Genomic DNA, 16,019 nt, shown 5'->3' with positions numbered 1-16,019 from the left:
ACTCTTGCTGGGTAATCTTGTGGTAGTCACTCTCACAGCCTAATCTACTACCTAACACGGATGGTATGAGGAAAAAATGGAGAATGATGCAAGCTGCTTTGGGGTTTAAATGCAGTATCAAATATTAAATAATGCAATAATATAAATAAAGTTGAAGTCTGGGAGGGGCAAGTAAAAGAAAGATTGGTTGATAAGTGAGAAGCAAGGAATGGGGAGAAGATATGGTGGCTGTCACAAGAAAAGAGGAAATAGACTAGGGCATGGAATATATATGAAAATAAAGATACCCCTGCAAGTCCCTGAGGATCCCCTGCCTAGAAATCTTATACTTACACATCTTTGCTAAATAGACATCTTGATCTTGTTTGATTCAGAAGCCAGAGGTAACTAAGTAATATTTTCATAAAACAGAATACTTCATGGCTCTTCTACTTTCATTCTGATTTATACTTGCACATAATAATTTGGGGAAATTTGCATAATTTGCACAAAGACTTAAGAATGTTATTTTTCCTCTAGTTTCTTATGTTAACCAGGAGAACATCTCCTCTAAATCTGTTTCAGGGACAATGAAAAAAACTTTATAGATCTGCTTGTGAACAGCAATTTGGCATTGTGGACTGTAAAGCAAACGTAACCTACATACTTCATTGTATGTGTATGCTGAAAGTCTGAACTTTGAAAATTGTAGCATTTTTTCCAAATGAGTCATAGTTTCTAATGCCAAGTTCTGCAGAACTGCACTTCTGATTAAAAATATAGACAATATTTCCAAGAAATGATCTGGCTACCATCATCCTTAACCGCTCCTGCGAAGCAGATAAAATAAAACAGTAAGAGCCCCGAGGGCGGGCCCTCTCCAGTATGAGGAAGGGTGCCGATTGGCCCCTACCCACAGACTGACAAAGTACCTGCCAATTGGGCCCTCTGATTGTCAGTCCGGCGCCAAGGAACCAATCGCGAGCCACGCAGAGTACGGCTCACGATTGGTCCCTTGGCGCTGGACTGATGAATTGGGAGGCGCCCCCCTCCAACGTTGGCCAAATTCGGCCGACCGCTGCCATTTGCTGTCTCGCCGCCGAGAAGTTAGGTAGGTGGCGGGGAGGGAGGAGGTGGCAGTGAGGGGGGGAAGCGCCGGCCCCAACTCTGTTCCGGCCCCGAAGCCGCCTCCGCAGGTGGAAGAGCCCACCAAAGATGTGAGGCTTCGGGGCTGGGAAACAGCCAGGGACGTGCCCGCCCTGCCTCTTTCCCGGCCCAAAAGCCGCCTCCTGGAGCCGCAGGGCCCGCCCTCCAGGCTTCGGGGATGGGAAAGAGCCAGGGCCGGCGCATCAGGGACGTCCTGCCTCTTTCCAGGCCCCGAAGCCAGGAGGCCCGCAGCGAGCGTGCTGCGGGAAGCCTCCCAGGCCAGGAGACAGCCGGCCTTGGGTGCGGGGGGCTGAGAGGTGCCCCAGCCCTGATAGAAGGGCCGTTAGCGCCCACTGTATTTAAAGTACAGCGGGCTTAATTTCTAGTGGTACATAAAATTCTTACAAAGATCACATTTAAGGATGCCTGAATAATAGATGGTAATTTTAAAAGACCAGTTGTTTCAAAACGAAATCTAATTATTTCCCAACACAGTAAAAAAATCACTTACTTATAAAAGATCACACCACAATTGTTTACAGAGTATATTTCAGGGGTAGTCAAACTGCGGCCCTCCAGATGTCCATGGACTACAATTCCCAGAAGCCCCTGCCAGCGAATGCTGGCAGGGGCTTCTGGGAATTGTAGTCCATGGACATCTGGAGGGCCGCAGTTTGACTACCCCTGGTATATTTCATCAATATGTTTTATAAGAGCATATCAAGATTGCAAAAATAGAATGGAAGGATAAAAAATAATTCTCTTTCCCGCTCCAACATCAGGCTCTTGAAACTCTGTTTTAAACGTCATCAGATGCTTCATGAGTGATTGTAGGAGTATGGTCAAACTACTGATGGATTTTGGAGGCATTACCTTGTCACATTTGTGCAGGCTACAAAACTTAATACAGAATTTTAATGAAAACTATACTGTATATTAGATCAAGCATTGAACCCACAGTATAAACATACTGAATGTCCTGTGAGATGGAACAACTCAAGAGGGGGAAATAATTTATTTATTAAATGTTTTATTAATATTATACTAAATAAGAGGATTTCATAAAAGCAAGTACTGAGCCTGAGAAAAGACAGGCTACTACTTCAGATGCTCAGTCAGACATGGCTCATCCAAAGGGATGTGTTACCTTTTGTCATCCATAGTATAATGCACCACATATCGATCCTACAACAAGAATACTCAAGTTGTTTGTGCAAAGGATATATTCCCTAAGTTTAGGAGGAGGAGATTGTGTTTACAGACAATGTATTTTTCTTTTTACATCTTTGAAGCACAGATAAAACGGCACTAATTCTTGCCAAGATTTTATTGTGTAGGAGTGTAAAAAAAATAATAAGCATCTCTAGTGAAGGCCACAAGTATCTTTTCTTCTTCATAAAACTATTCTTCATTTTTGTCATACCTGACATTTTGCTTTAACAATATGGATTTAAATATCCATGGTTCCTCTATATATTTGTGAATTCCTGGAGGATGGAACGTGTCCGGCTGCCCAAGTTGGACTGCCCAAGTCCCTGCAGCTCCCGCCCTCCGTCGCTGGACTCTAGCCTCTTTGCTCTCAGACGCACCTCAGTGCCTGCAGCTAGCAGCAGGTAAGGGAAGAGGGCCCTGGGCAAAGGGTTGTGGTGGAGGGCCTGCTAACGAGGGCCTCCCAGCCTGCTCACTGCCTGCAAAGGAGCTTGATCCGGCTGCGAACTGCGGCCCAAAGCCACCTTAAGCTGCCTGGCTGGGGGCCAGGGGAGGGGACCCTTTCAAGGCCCGTTCTTAGGAATGGGCTTTGAAGCTAGTTAATATATATAAGATGAGTGACATACCAATGTTGTTAATTTTGTAAGAAATACTGTAGGATTTTTCCACACTAACGTAACTTTCACTATTGTTACAACAATCTTATATTGGAGGTATGTGTATTTGCGATAATTCATTGTTTCATTTGGACTTATTAATATGTCATGGACATTAATTTGTACATTTTGAATTTAGGACTCAACCACTGAAGAAAGAATACTGAAAATGGAAATTATCTAGAAACTATTATGGTTAATTCTTAATGTATACAAAAATTGTCTTAAAATTGAATATATATTGTTAGAACAAGAATATTGCTTTGAATAGGTTTCTTGTTTTTCTGTTGGCATTTTCCTTTACAACATAGCAGAAGATTAAGCAGACCATCACAAAATCCAATGGTCAAATGTTGTCTACTCTTACTGCTAGCATCACTCCAGAGTTTCAGGTACTGGTCTTTCACACTGTCGGCTGCCTGACTCTTTTATCCAGGGTGTGATCCTGGGATTTTCTTCATACGAAACACATGCTGTACCATTGAGCCATACCCCCACATACATTTTGTGAAATCAGATTGTACTCTAGTAAATTTTAGGATTATAACTAATTCAGAGAAGATGTGAAAGGTAGTTATAATTTCCTGTCTCTTTAGGGGCAGAATGGATGCAGGGGGACTGTTTAGGAAATACTATAATTAAAGGAATACAAAAATTGTTTCAAATGAACTTCTTAAAAAAATTAAGTCTAATAAACTCCTATTTCCAGAAATATATTTCCAAAAGCTATCAGGTATCAGGTAGCCATTCTCCTGTGACCTCACTATCTCACAAGTACAATTACAAGCACAATACTTTGTATAAATATCCATATATACAAAAACAAGATTATGTTGATCATAAATTAATCACACACTTTTAAAAATTCACAATATATTCTGAAGGGAGCCATTATAAATCTACCATCTTGATTTAAATTGCTGGCAAGTAACCCTTTTCAGATATTAGTTGAGATCCACATTCCTTCTGCTGACAGCTCCACTTGATATTAGCCACATTCTCCACTCAGTGGTTCCTTTCAATGTTTGAATGGCTGTTTCCTTCTGAATAGCTGATTCCTTGGGTTGCATGACCCACATGAACTGGCAGCCATGTGGGCTGCAGTGAGGGGGAAGGGGTCCAAATCACTTCCCTTGTTGGAGAGCAAAGTGTTGCCTGTCAGGAGATGATTATGTTCCTTTGTCCCTCCCCACCAACTCAAATACCTGTTAGTCCACTCAGTTCCCTAAAAATCAACCTTTTGGTGGGTGAGATGGAACTAATGGTTGGGAGAGGAATGCCACAGACATTTTGTCACTGATTCATATCCAACAGATATCTATTATGCCACCAGTACTTCCATCTATAAAAAATAAATGTGATCAATACAGTTTCTAAATCAATAACTATCCTTATGAATGGAGCAGGAGTGTACTACCATTCATGAGTCAGCAAGATTAGTTTTCTTCAACTTTCCACTTGAGGAATGATTTAAATTACTCTCAGATGCAGAACTACTTACTTCGAATTTGCCTCTTGATTTCTTTTAAAGGATCAAGCCAATTCTTTTAAAGAAAGAAAGAAATAGATTAGTTGTGGGGAGGGGGAAGTATGCAGAACACTTAATAAAGTCTATACAATAAAATATTAAATACTGTATTACACATTTCTTTCCATTGCACACATTTTTCACTAGAATATCAAATTTCATGTTTTCTTAGAATAATCTTTGTAAGCTTTGAAATGAGTACAAAATATCAACATTTTCAAAGAAATAATCCCGGGCAATACAGGATACAATTTTTACACACTCAGCTCCCTTTAAATAAGCAATTAATCACCATGCTTATGTCTTCCTACATATTTGTCTAAAATCTGTGAGAGGTAACTGGGCATACAAGATAAATTTCTTATTCCACATAAAGGCAAGACTGCCCCCTTCTTTATATGACATATTTATATAACAATAGTAATGTTGCCAAATATATCGTGCAACTTCCCTTCAATGTAATTTTGGGGCAACATTATCTAGAACTTGTCACATTGAGTGTATGTTGTAAGGCTTGAACTTCACCTTATGAAGACAAATACGTAATTATTTAAATCATGGGCAGTGTGTTTGGTTTGGAACTTTGCAGAGGAAAAGATGTGGGAAGAACTGGTACACTTAAACCATCCTCCCATTTGGAATTCTAATCCCATGTTTATGACCAAGATACAGTCAGGTGCCCTGGTGGGGTAAAGTAACAGTAAGGGAATAGAGGCAGACAGGGAAGGATTAACTACTCCATTTATCCACAATTTATACCCTGTAAATAGTTCCTTTCTGGGAACTGATGAATGAAATGAAACATTGGAGCTTAGTGCATTAGGAAAACCAACTTCTAATCTGGTGATATGGGTTTGATTCCCCAGTCCTCCACATGCAGCTAGCTGGGTGACCTCGGGCTTGCCACAGCACTGATAAAGCTGTTCTGACAGAGCAGTAATATCAGGGCTCTCTCAGCCTCACCTACCTCACAGGGTGTCTGTTGTGAGGAGAGGATAAGGAAGGAGACTGTAAGCTGCTTTGAGACTCCTGGTATAGAAAAGCAGCATATAAGAACCAACTCTTCTTCTACTACTACCTGAAGGTTTCTTCTCCTCAGTGGGGCAGTCACTCAGGCTGGTTAGTCACACTTCCTCTTGCTCCAGACAGGGCTCTACAAATTTTTGTAGTCTGTATTGGCTCAGAGTGAGGCTGACCCTCCAGTCTTAGTACAGCCCAACTCCATAATAGAATTTGCATCCAACTAGGTTTTTGTGGTTTTTTTGCAGTGGGACATGATGACGCCCAACTAAAATGAATAAACCTTAAGGTAAGTTCCAATGTTTCTTTTTCCTTCAATGGAAGTCATACAATATAATAGATGAACAGGCCCCAAGAAAGGTTACATAACTAAAAATATTTGTTTTTACTAACATTACAATGCCTGCCTCGTTTCTTCCCTGAACGGCACTTTCAGCCATTAGGTAGAAAGTAACATAGCCTGACAAAAATGGCTGATCAAATGTAAACCGCCCTGAGCCTTCGGAGAGGGCGGTATATACATCTAAATAAATAAAATAAATAAAATGATTCTTGCAGGAAAACCAAATCATATTTTTGCAAAATATGGTAAAATTCTGAGTTACCATTTTTATAATTCCAGCCTGCAATATTCCAAGAAATTTAATTCAAGGTTGTGTTGAAATATCCTAGACTTTGGTTGCATGAATTATCCAGGGCTGATTCTGCACTTACTTTGTTTTTTTCGGTGTGGATCCTGCTGAATTCAGATCGATTTGAACTCAGGTCTTCCTCTCCCCCCCCCCCCCCGCATTGAAACAGAAAAGTGTTCTGCACTTGATTGGGAAAACTCAGAAGGGAATGGGGGAGCCAAGCCCAGACAGAGCCTATTTCTTTCTTTTCTTGAATGGGGGGGGGGGGCTTGAAGACAACAGAGAAGGGAGAGAGAAAAAAACACGAGGCAAATCTCTATCCACAGAAGTAAGGGCTTCTGCAGTTTCTACAGAAAGTAAATTAGGGCTTCCTCTTTAAGAGAAGCTAACAGCCTTGGCTGGCTTCGCAGGTTTGGCCAATCAGAGCTTCTGTATCACGGAGTCAGCTGACCAATCGGAACTGCTCTACCACGGAGTCAGCTGGCTAATCAGAACTGCTCTACCACAGAGGGAGTGCTTTCTCATGCTTTCTGAGCCGCAATATTCCAATATAGAGGATTAAAAGGACTCCTGGATATGGCGAAGAAATGGTAGGGTGACTCCGGATCAATCCTCCTTGGTGCAGAGGGAAAATTAAAATTGCCCAAAATCAAAACAGAAATCGCATTCTGTGTAGAGGGCAGGGGTCCTGAATCGACCAGGGGTTGGAATAAAAGCTCCGTGCAGTTTAAACCCTGGTGACAGGTGGTCAAGGATTCTGAGTGGGGGAGGGGGAGTTCTTCTAAGAAAGTTGCCAAGATACCACAGTAGGAAGTTATAAATTAGTTATTTCTTGTGAAACAAGGCCCTGAATTCCACTTTCCTGCATTTCCTGAACCAGGTGTTTTAGATTGACTGAGGTTTGTAAGTACCTCTCTAAAAATAGTCTATACACAGCAGCAGAATCCAATTCAATGTCCTCTTATAGCAGTGTGCATTGAGGTCTAATTTCTGATGGATCCTTGTTCACATTAACTGGGTAATCAGGAGCAATGGGTACATGCTGAGAGGTGGCTATGTTGTTGTTGTTATTATTTGGATTTTTATTTCCCAGCATTCCCGGGAACTGGCTCATGGTGGGTTACAATGGTAGTCCATCAACTCTATAACCCCAATAAAACCCTGTTAAAAATATTAGAGGACAAAGATACAAAAAAAGAAGAAATAAACATGGCGGTGTAACTTGTCTGCCCTTTCCCCTAATACAATACCCAACAGGGGAGGTGAGAGGGAACCATAGCCATATGCCATAGATGTTCGATGGGTGTAACTGCTACTTAGCAAGGAGGGCCCAACTGATTTTCGCTCCACCCTGGCCTCAACCATAAACCTGGCTGAAGAGCTCCGTCTTGCAGGCCCTGCACAACACTGAAAGCTCATGTCTTGAGCTAAATCAATTGGAGGAACAAGATTCTCCACATTTCCTTCCAAAGATGAGTCTAAGGATGGCATGAATTCAAAAGAATTTGGACATTAAGTTAAAATCTACATATCTTGTAGTTCTTCAGCAACTAGGTTAATAACTGTCCCTTTAGAATTTTTTCCTTTGTTATTATTTTACGCAACTTGTCACTAAATCTATTGTTGGTTTGATGTTCCAATGCCAATTCAGCCTCCCTAAGAGTTTGATGGTTTGTTAGTATGTTCGATGGTTTCTTCATAAGGAGCATTTCTTTTACCTTAAATTCTGCTAATCTTGGTGGCGTGCCCAATACCAGTTTGTTTGTACTTTCTTTTCCTTTTCAAAACATCAGAGTCCAGTGCCTTAGTCCTCCTAGGCTGCTGCTTGGCTTTCACTTTGCATATTGGAAGGCAAGCTCTTTAAATACTCTTGACAAAAAGATTTGATTTTTAGCAAAAAAAATTCCTTTAACCCATAAGCAAGGCTGTGTTGCCGAAAAGTAATGTGTTGCCGAAAAGTAATTACTAATCTTTTATAGAAGTTCTTATTCAGCAGCCAATAAAAACTTTCGATAACTACCACTGAAGTTCACTGAAGCATTGAAGGATTTGCCTAAGAGTTTTTTACCGCTGTTTTACCATTCCACTTATTTTGGTTTACTCCATTTTTTTCTACAAGGAATGCCAGCTAATTTTGTTGCAGCATATGGGTGTTTTTATCATTTCCACAGGTAGACCATATCTGACACATACATTTCAATTTTAGATTGCTTTTTGATTTAGGATTTGGGCTGGATACAATGTTCTGCATGCTTATCACATGTTTCAGGGTAATCTCTTGCCCGTGTGCCTCTGCACCTTTAAGAATTACTTTTTAAGAATATTTTGGGCTTCCTTTAAATCAACTAATTTTATGCTTATCTCATCAAATTTTGTGTACAGATTTAGTACTGTCTCGGTTACCAGGGAAGACTGCTTAATAATTTCCAAGTCACTTGCCTATTCTGACTGTGGTTTCCATAGGTCCATAATATCTTCTCCAGCTGTAAAAAATCCCATGGAGCTTATGTAAGCATATAAGAACCAACTCTTCATCATTATTTGGGGAGAAGGAATCTCATTCCAATATAGGTTATTTATTACTGAGAAGGACAGATTGACATTAAAGATTTGTGCTGCTGCAAGAATATGTTGGTGTCCATGGTGGGAATAAAATCTGGCTAGATTTAGGACTTGTGATTTGTGCTGGGTCCATTTCAAATGGTGGCTGAAGGTTAGGTTGAGATATTTAAAGCATTTGAACTGTTCAAATTCTATGCTGCCAAATTTCCAGTTAAGCTTTCACCAGGATTTAGCGAATATCATGATTTTGTATTTGTCTGCATTGATGGTGAGGCTATTTTGTTGACAGTAGTTGATAAAAGCCGGGAGATATCTTTCAAGGCCAGTTGGTGTTCTGGTCAGACTTACAGTATCATCAGCATACATTAATAGGGGGATTGAGTGGTTGTTCAACTTGGGCAGATGGCCATCGATCTTTTCAAGAGCAGTTGCTTCTTGGCCTTTTGGCTAAGATCAAGTAACTATGTTGCACACCCTTCAACCAAATAAATCTTCTGCAGTTTTTAACTGATCCAACCGATAGCCTCTCACACAGGTATAAAAGGCGGATGACATTGCAGTTCTACAGATTTCATCCACTGGAGGCCAATGGAAAAGGCTGCTGATGTTACTGCAGATCTAATGCCCCTAAAGCACAAAGGAAGGATCCATTCTGAGTGCTACCAAGTTCTTGTGAAATACACGCAATTCATTCTTAGTCAATAATTCTCTTAATTCAAATATCCTTCTTGCAGAAGTCATCTCTGCAAGAAAAAAGGTGTCTTCCAAGATGGAAACTTTTGATTCTGACAACTGGAAAGGCTCAAATGAGGCTAAGTCTTTATAACACTTTATAAAGGTTCCCAGTAGGAAACCTTTGTATAATGGGAGGTGCCAACCGCATGGTTGCTTTGAAAAAATGGCTGTGCTTTAAGAAGAATTTAGTAATCTTTTGCAGTCCAACATAAAGGCCAGTGCTGCAACCTATCTTTTAAGGCATCCAGTCTCAGACCCTGAAAAGGAATGATGTCTTTATAAACAGATTTCAGTGAATCCAGCTTTTTGGTACTGGCCCACTTTTGAATGATAGATATATATGATTATAGGAACAAGTGGAAGCAGGTATGCTGGACTGCACCATGATATCAACTACTTAACTTGGAAGGTCCAATCTTTCTAAATGTACACGTTCAATCTCTACGTTTCAGCTGGAGTCAAATAGGATCTGGGTGGTGAATTGATTCTTGTGACAAGACAGCCCAACTGTTTGTCAATTTCCATAGTGACATCTTCACTAGCTGTGCCAGAAGCGAGTTTTTCATAACTCACCCTCTGCCCTGGGATCGCAGAAACTGTCAGAAACCTGGCAACTTGATTATTCTTCAATGTTGTAAAAGGATCCCAGAATAAAATTTTGCCAGAAGATCTTTTTGTTTAGACTCCATTGTCCCAGATCTAAATCCTTCCTGCCTAGCCGGTTGACTTAGAGATTTGTTAGACCTTACCAGTCAACCAGACCGACCAATTTTTTTTCTATTCAATCAAACAGGATTTTGGACTCCTGGAAGGGTACCTTCAGTCTGGTGTCTTCTTAAAGACTTAAGTGCACCTTGGCTGCAATACTGACTGTACGCACTAGCACATACTTGCTCCTCAATAGGTTCTGCAAGGCAATCAGTGCTAAATTGACTGTTTTTAATTCCAGCCAGTTCATTTCTTCCAATGGGCTCCTTCTACCTTGGACATAGTTCTTGCATTGTGCTCACCAATCCCTTCTTCTGGTAGTCATAATTACTATCAGGTAAAGAGGCTGGAGAAAATTGACTCCCTTGTCAGATTGGGCTACAAAGTCCACTATCTTAATGACTTCTTCTCTCTCTTTTTTGGGAGGGAGGGATTAACTTGACTTATTTGTTCTCCTGTATGTGTGTGTTCTGATAAGGAAAAAGAGTTCATTGTAAAGACTTGGCATGGAAACAGGCCCGAGGAATCAGATTTATGGCCAAGATCATCAGCCAATACTGCTGACAAGTGCATGAAGTCTACTGATCTCTGCTGAATTTCTTTCACTGCCTCCATCAATTTTACCTGATTCTTGGCAGGCAGAAAATTTGGCATCCTTATCTGAATCCTGGCCCCTAACTGGACTATATCCCTGGAGAGTGAGAGATGAATTGTTTTGTTTTGTTTTAAAAGCAGTGATCAGGTAGCCATATGCCTGAAGAGACTGCATAATGGATTTGGAGGGAGAATGGAATCTTCTCTTTTGACTAGCTCTCAAATGCTCCTGAAGTCCCCAGTTGCTAGTGTCCTCATTGGAGAGATCACCTACAGCCACCACATGGCCACGTCCAACATGATTCTCAGTTGCATTTGCATGGAGTTGGGGGAGGTTCAGACTGGACTAAAGACCTGTGTCTTCCAATTTGCAGAGGAAGGCTGAACAAACACAGGGTCTCATCTTTAGTTCCATTCTTCTTGCTCCATATAGGACTGGAAGCTCTGAGGTCTGTATGGGATAAGCCCTCTGTTGTGATTTCATAACTGTTTGGACCTGGTAGAGCTCTGATTAATTTAGCAGCAAAGTTGGAGAGCAGTCTATGGAATGACCCAAAGCCTTGATTTTACCAGCACCCACAGTAGCCAATCTCTGATGCTGGAAGCTTCAGGCAGGAAAGGTCTGTCTCAATGGTCTCCCTTTTCTTTCTAAGACTGGCAATGAGGTCCTTCCTTAATCTATCTACCATAGTACTGAGGTAAGAGACAGTGGGGCAAGGCTAGAATCCAATCTTTTCCTGTGCAGTTAGGCAGTAGGCTAGCTGTGGAGTGACCCAAAGCCTTGGGTCTGCCAGGACTGAAAGTGGTTGTGCTGCTATAGATGTATCTATTCTTGGCCAGTCTCCAATGCCTGAAACCTCAATGGTGTCTTTTTTTCTTTTTTAAGGCTTTTCCATCTTCTATCTTCCATACTAATAAGGTAAAAATCTCCCAAAAAGTGACGCTAGGCTCACACGTCCACTGCAGCAGTAGGGCTAGTGAAACAGAAACAAATCTGGGTATTTAAGGCTGGAACTTCTTGGTGTGTGTGTGTTTCTTCTGGATACACAAATGAACACAAACAGTGATGGTTACTTTCACTGTTTCTTCTACTGAACTTCTACTCGTTGGAAGATAGCTATAATTTTTCTTTTGCCCCCAAATTATATCACACCTTCTCAGCTTTGTTTGAGTGTGTTTAACTTAAATTGTGTGAGTGTTTTAATTCTGATTTTGGGTTTTCAATAATAATCACTTTATTTACAACTAGATTTTAAGCTCGCTGTAGCCAAAATACAGCGGGCCCTAGCATGGTGGGTGGGTGGAGGGATGGGGCGAAGGAAGGAGGAAAAGGAGAGAGACAGAAAGACAGAAAGAAAGGGAGGAAGATAGAGACAGAAGAAGAGGGAGAGAAACAGGTAGCCAGAAAGAGGCAGATGGAAGAGAGGGAGGAAGGAAGAAAGGGAAGGACAAAGGGAATGCTGGGAGGAAGGGAAGGATAAAGGGAATGCTGGGAGGAAGGGTGGAACAGAGTAAGGTAGGTGGCCTTGGGACCTTCTGCTGGGCCCAGGGGCAGGCTCGGCTGCCCCAGGGCCCGGCAGAAGGATCGGGACGGCGGCGGCAGGCTTTGCGGCCTACTGCCGGGTGCAGGGCCTGGCAGAAGGCTCGGGACGGTGGGAGTGGGCTTTGTGGCCTTCTGCCAGGCCCAAGGGCAGGCGAGCCTGCCCCAGGGCCCGGCAGAAGGCTCCCTGAGCGAGGGGAAGCCGGCTGGAGGACTTACCGCTAGGGAAGGCTTCTTCCTCTGAGCAGCGACTCTCCAGCTGGCCCAGGCGAGGCGGGGCCAACCAGCCAATGGGGAGCCGCGCTTTGCGCGGCTCCCCATTGGCTGCTTGGCCCTCGAGTGACACTCGGAGGGCACAATCAGGAGCCACTTTGCGGCTCCTGATTGGGCCCTCCAAGTTTTTATCCCAGACAGGGCCCGCCCTAACTCATCCCCACTTGCCCTTACTCCTTTATTCCTCCCGCTCCTCTGGAGGGGGGGGGGGAGGGTTTAAAGATTTGGGTTCTGTGAGAGAGTTCCGAAATGGATGGACCCTGGTATACATTAAGTGGAGTTTCCCATTATTACCCCTTTCATTGTATCTCTGGGAATACCAGAGCATCTTATCTGTCTCTTGAGAAACCTATATGCAGGTCAAGAAGCAACAGTGAGAACCGGGCATGGAATCACTGATTGGTTCAAAATTGAGAAAGGAGTTCGGCAAGGCTGTATAGTGTTGCCTTGCTTATTTAACTTGTATGTGGAGCACATCATGTGAAAGGCGGGACTAGAGGAGTCACAAATTGGGATCAAGATTGCAGGGATAAATATCAACAACCTCAGATATGCAGATAATACCACTCTAATGGCAGAAAGCGAAGAGGAACTAAAGAGCCTGTTGATGCGGGTAAAGCAGGAGAGTGCAAAAGTTGGCTTGAAACTGAACATCAAGAAAACAAAGATCATGGCATCCGGCCCTCTCAATTCCTGGCAAATAGATGGGGAAGAAATGGAGATAGTGACAGATTTTATTTTCCTGGGCTCCAAGATCACTGCAGATGGGGACATTAAAAGACGTTTGCTCCTGGGGAGGAAAGCTATGGCAAATCTAGACAGCATCCTAAAAAGCAGAGACATCACCCTGCTAACAAAAGTGCGTTTAGTCAAGGCTATGGTATTCCCAGTTGCAATGTATGGCTGTGAAAGTTGGACTATAAAGAGGCCGAGCATCAAAGAATTGAGGCTTTTGAACTTTGATGCTGGAGAAGACTCTTGCGAGTCCCTTGGACTGCAAGGCGAACAAACCGGTCAGTCCTAGAAGAGATCAGCCCTGACTGCTCCTTAGAAGGCCAGATCCTGAAGATGAAACTCAAATACTTTGGCCACCTCATGAGAAGGAAGGACTCCCTGGAGAAGAGCCTAATGCTGGGAGCAATTTAGGGCAAAAGAAGAAGGGGACAACAAAGAATGAGGTGGCTGGATGGAGTCACTGAAGCAGTGGGTGTGAACTTAAATGGACTCCAGGGAATGGTAGAGAACAGGAAGGCCTGGAGGATCATTGTCCATGGGCTCGCGATGGGTCGGACACCTAACAACAACAAAGAATTTGCTAATTCTCCCAATCTAAATTCAGGGGGCAGTCTATTTTAGGTAACAACAGGGATCACACACAACCCTCATTACTAGGATCTATTTTTCTCAAGCTTCAATGGGGATCCTTCTTGATCCACTCATTCTCTTAATCTTCTTTTCCAGTCAACTGTCAGTTCTTCACTGCCACTCTTGTTTGTAGAATTCTGTTGGAATACCCTGGCACTCAAGCTTTGCAGACTAGGTACCACATTCACAGAGTATTAGAAATTTTTTCCTCATACAATATCAAAGTTTCATTGTCAGAATGCAGAAAGCACTCTTTGACTCAATTAGAAATTAAATAATTCTTTAATGATGCAGCTAGATTATTGTAAGTACAATTATAATCTCGTTTTAAAAAATGTAAATATTAATAATTAACATCATTATCACTGCTAACACCAACAATTCAAAAACATACTTCTTTTACTTATGATAAAATGATGCATACAAAACTAGTAAATAAATAAATGTAAACTTAATCCAAAGCCCACCATCCTGGTCTTTTATATGGAATGGTCAGTTCACTCTCTACGTCACAGGATCCCCAGTGCTTAATCACAGAGTCAAAGAAAACATAGCATTCAGTTTCTACACCCTGCAGCTGCAGAGGAGCATAACAGCTGGCTCATAAATGGGTGGCTGTGATGAGTTGTACAAGAATAAAAAAACACATCATTCAGCAGTTACTGGGCTATAGGTCAGTTTTGTGGCATTTTAATCTGAGGAGGCAATGGCGACAAGAGGAAAAATTAATCATAGCATGCTGCTTCCAAGATGAGAAAAATAACTATATTAAGTTTTTTTTAATATTGGGGAGGAGGAATAATAGTAACAATGATAGTAAAAATCTGCTCATCAACATCAAATTACAAAATCAGTATAAGCACTATCATGAGGAAGCAGGAAAATAAATCGAAAGGGGATAAATTTAAAATAGTTCATAAAATCTCATATGGACAGAAAGATTTAAAATTTCTAGGCTTTAAATGTACAATTAGAAGTGTGCAAAAAGAGAAACCCACTGTATTTTTTTGAATTTGGGTATACTGAACCCAAAAAATATTGGAATTTCCTGATATTCCCAAATCCCACTGCTGGTTCTCGGAGGCTATAATTGAGGACTGATCCGGGGGTAACTGGGGTCTATGTTTATCCTATCTATTTAAACAAACAGCACTCTACCACCAAACTTCAGTTTCAACATTTCCACCCACCCCAAAACAAACATGTTTATTTATTCAGAATAGTTATATACCCGTCTTTCTTCCAGGATTCAAGGTGGGTTAACAAACTCAAATTGTTTTTTGTTTAAAAGAGAAATGGGATTTTGCACTGGTCGACTGTAAAGTTGTGTGTGTGTGTGTGTGTGTGGGCGGGGGGGGGGAGTAGGTATTTTCTAGATATAGCTAAGGCAGAATGAGAAGGCAGAGGTAAAACCTGAACAGAAACCCAGCAGCCTAACGCACACATGGCATGTTCTATTCAGGCCCATCTGGACATCACATGAAACAGTATTTTAAATATATAAGCATCAGCTTGCAAAATCTCATCTCACAATTTATAATGGATAATATGCTGATGACACCCAGCTCCTCCTCCTGATGGAAGACCGCCCTGATTCTCCCCCAGAAGCCTTACCTAGCTGCTTGGAAGCAGTGACAAGGTAACTCAAGCAAAGTTGTTTGAAGCTCAACCCATCAAAGTTGGAGGTCCTGTGACTGGGCAAGAAGGGTCCAAGTGAGGAAGTGCGCCTCCCCAACCTGGATGGAGTACATCTATCAGTGGCACGCTTCACCTCCCTCTCAATGGAGGCTCAGGACATGAAAGTAGATCGGCTGGCATTCTACCACTTTCACCAAGCCAAACTACTAGCGCCCTACTTGGCCCCAGAAAACCTAGCCACAGTGATCCACATGACGGTCACCTCTAGACTAGACTTCTGTAATTCACTTTACGCAGGCCTGCCCTTAACCTTGATCTGGAAACTACAGCTGGTCCAGAATGCAGTGGACAAGATCCTCACAGCAACACCTCAGAGGTCCTACATTTGGCCTACATTCTCCAATAACTGTGCTGGCTTCCAGTTGAATTCCAGA

The 16,019-nt window shown here is 42.1% G+C and overlaps 1 protein-coding gene across 23 annotated transcripts in view; it reads right to left on the bottom strand.

The window, feature by feature from the left end:
* The window catches only part of EPB41L2 (erythrocyte membrane protein band 4.1 like 2), a 114,663-nt gene that overhangs the window by 47,392 nt on the left and 51,252 nt on the right, over positions 1-16,019 (bottom strand). For all 23 annotated transcript variants that reach the window (XM_077353050.1, XM_077352878.1, XM_077353000.1 and 20 more), the window contains exon 5: positions 4,492-4,534. In XM_077353050.1, the coding sequence (XP_077209165.1) occupies positions 4,492-4,534 (43 nt within the window). The remainder of the gene's footprint in view (positions 1-4,491; positions 4,535-16,019) is intronic.

Source organism: Paroedura picta, chromosome 1 (genome assembly GCF_049243985.1).
Source record: "Paroedura picta isolate Pp20150507F chromosome 1, Ppicta_v3.0, whole genome shotgun sequence".
In the NCBI taxonomy this organism is placed as follows: Eukaryota; Metazoa; Chordata; class Lepidosauria; order Squamata; family Gekkonidae; genus Paroedura; species Paroedura picta.
The sequence above is the reverse complement of the archived record's forward strand: the minus strand, read 5'-3'. Positions and strand labels throughout refer to the sequence as shown.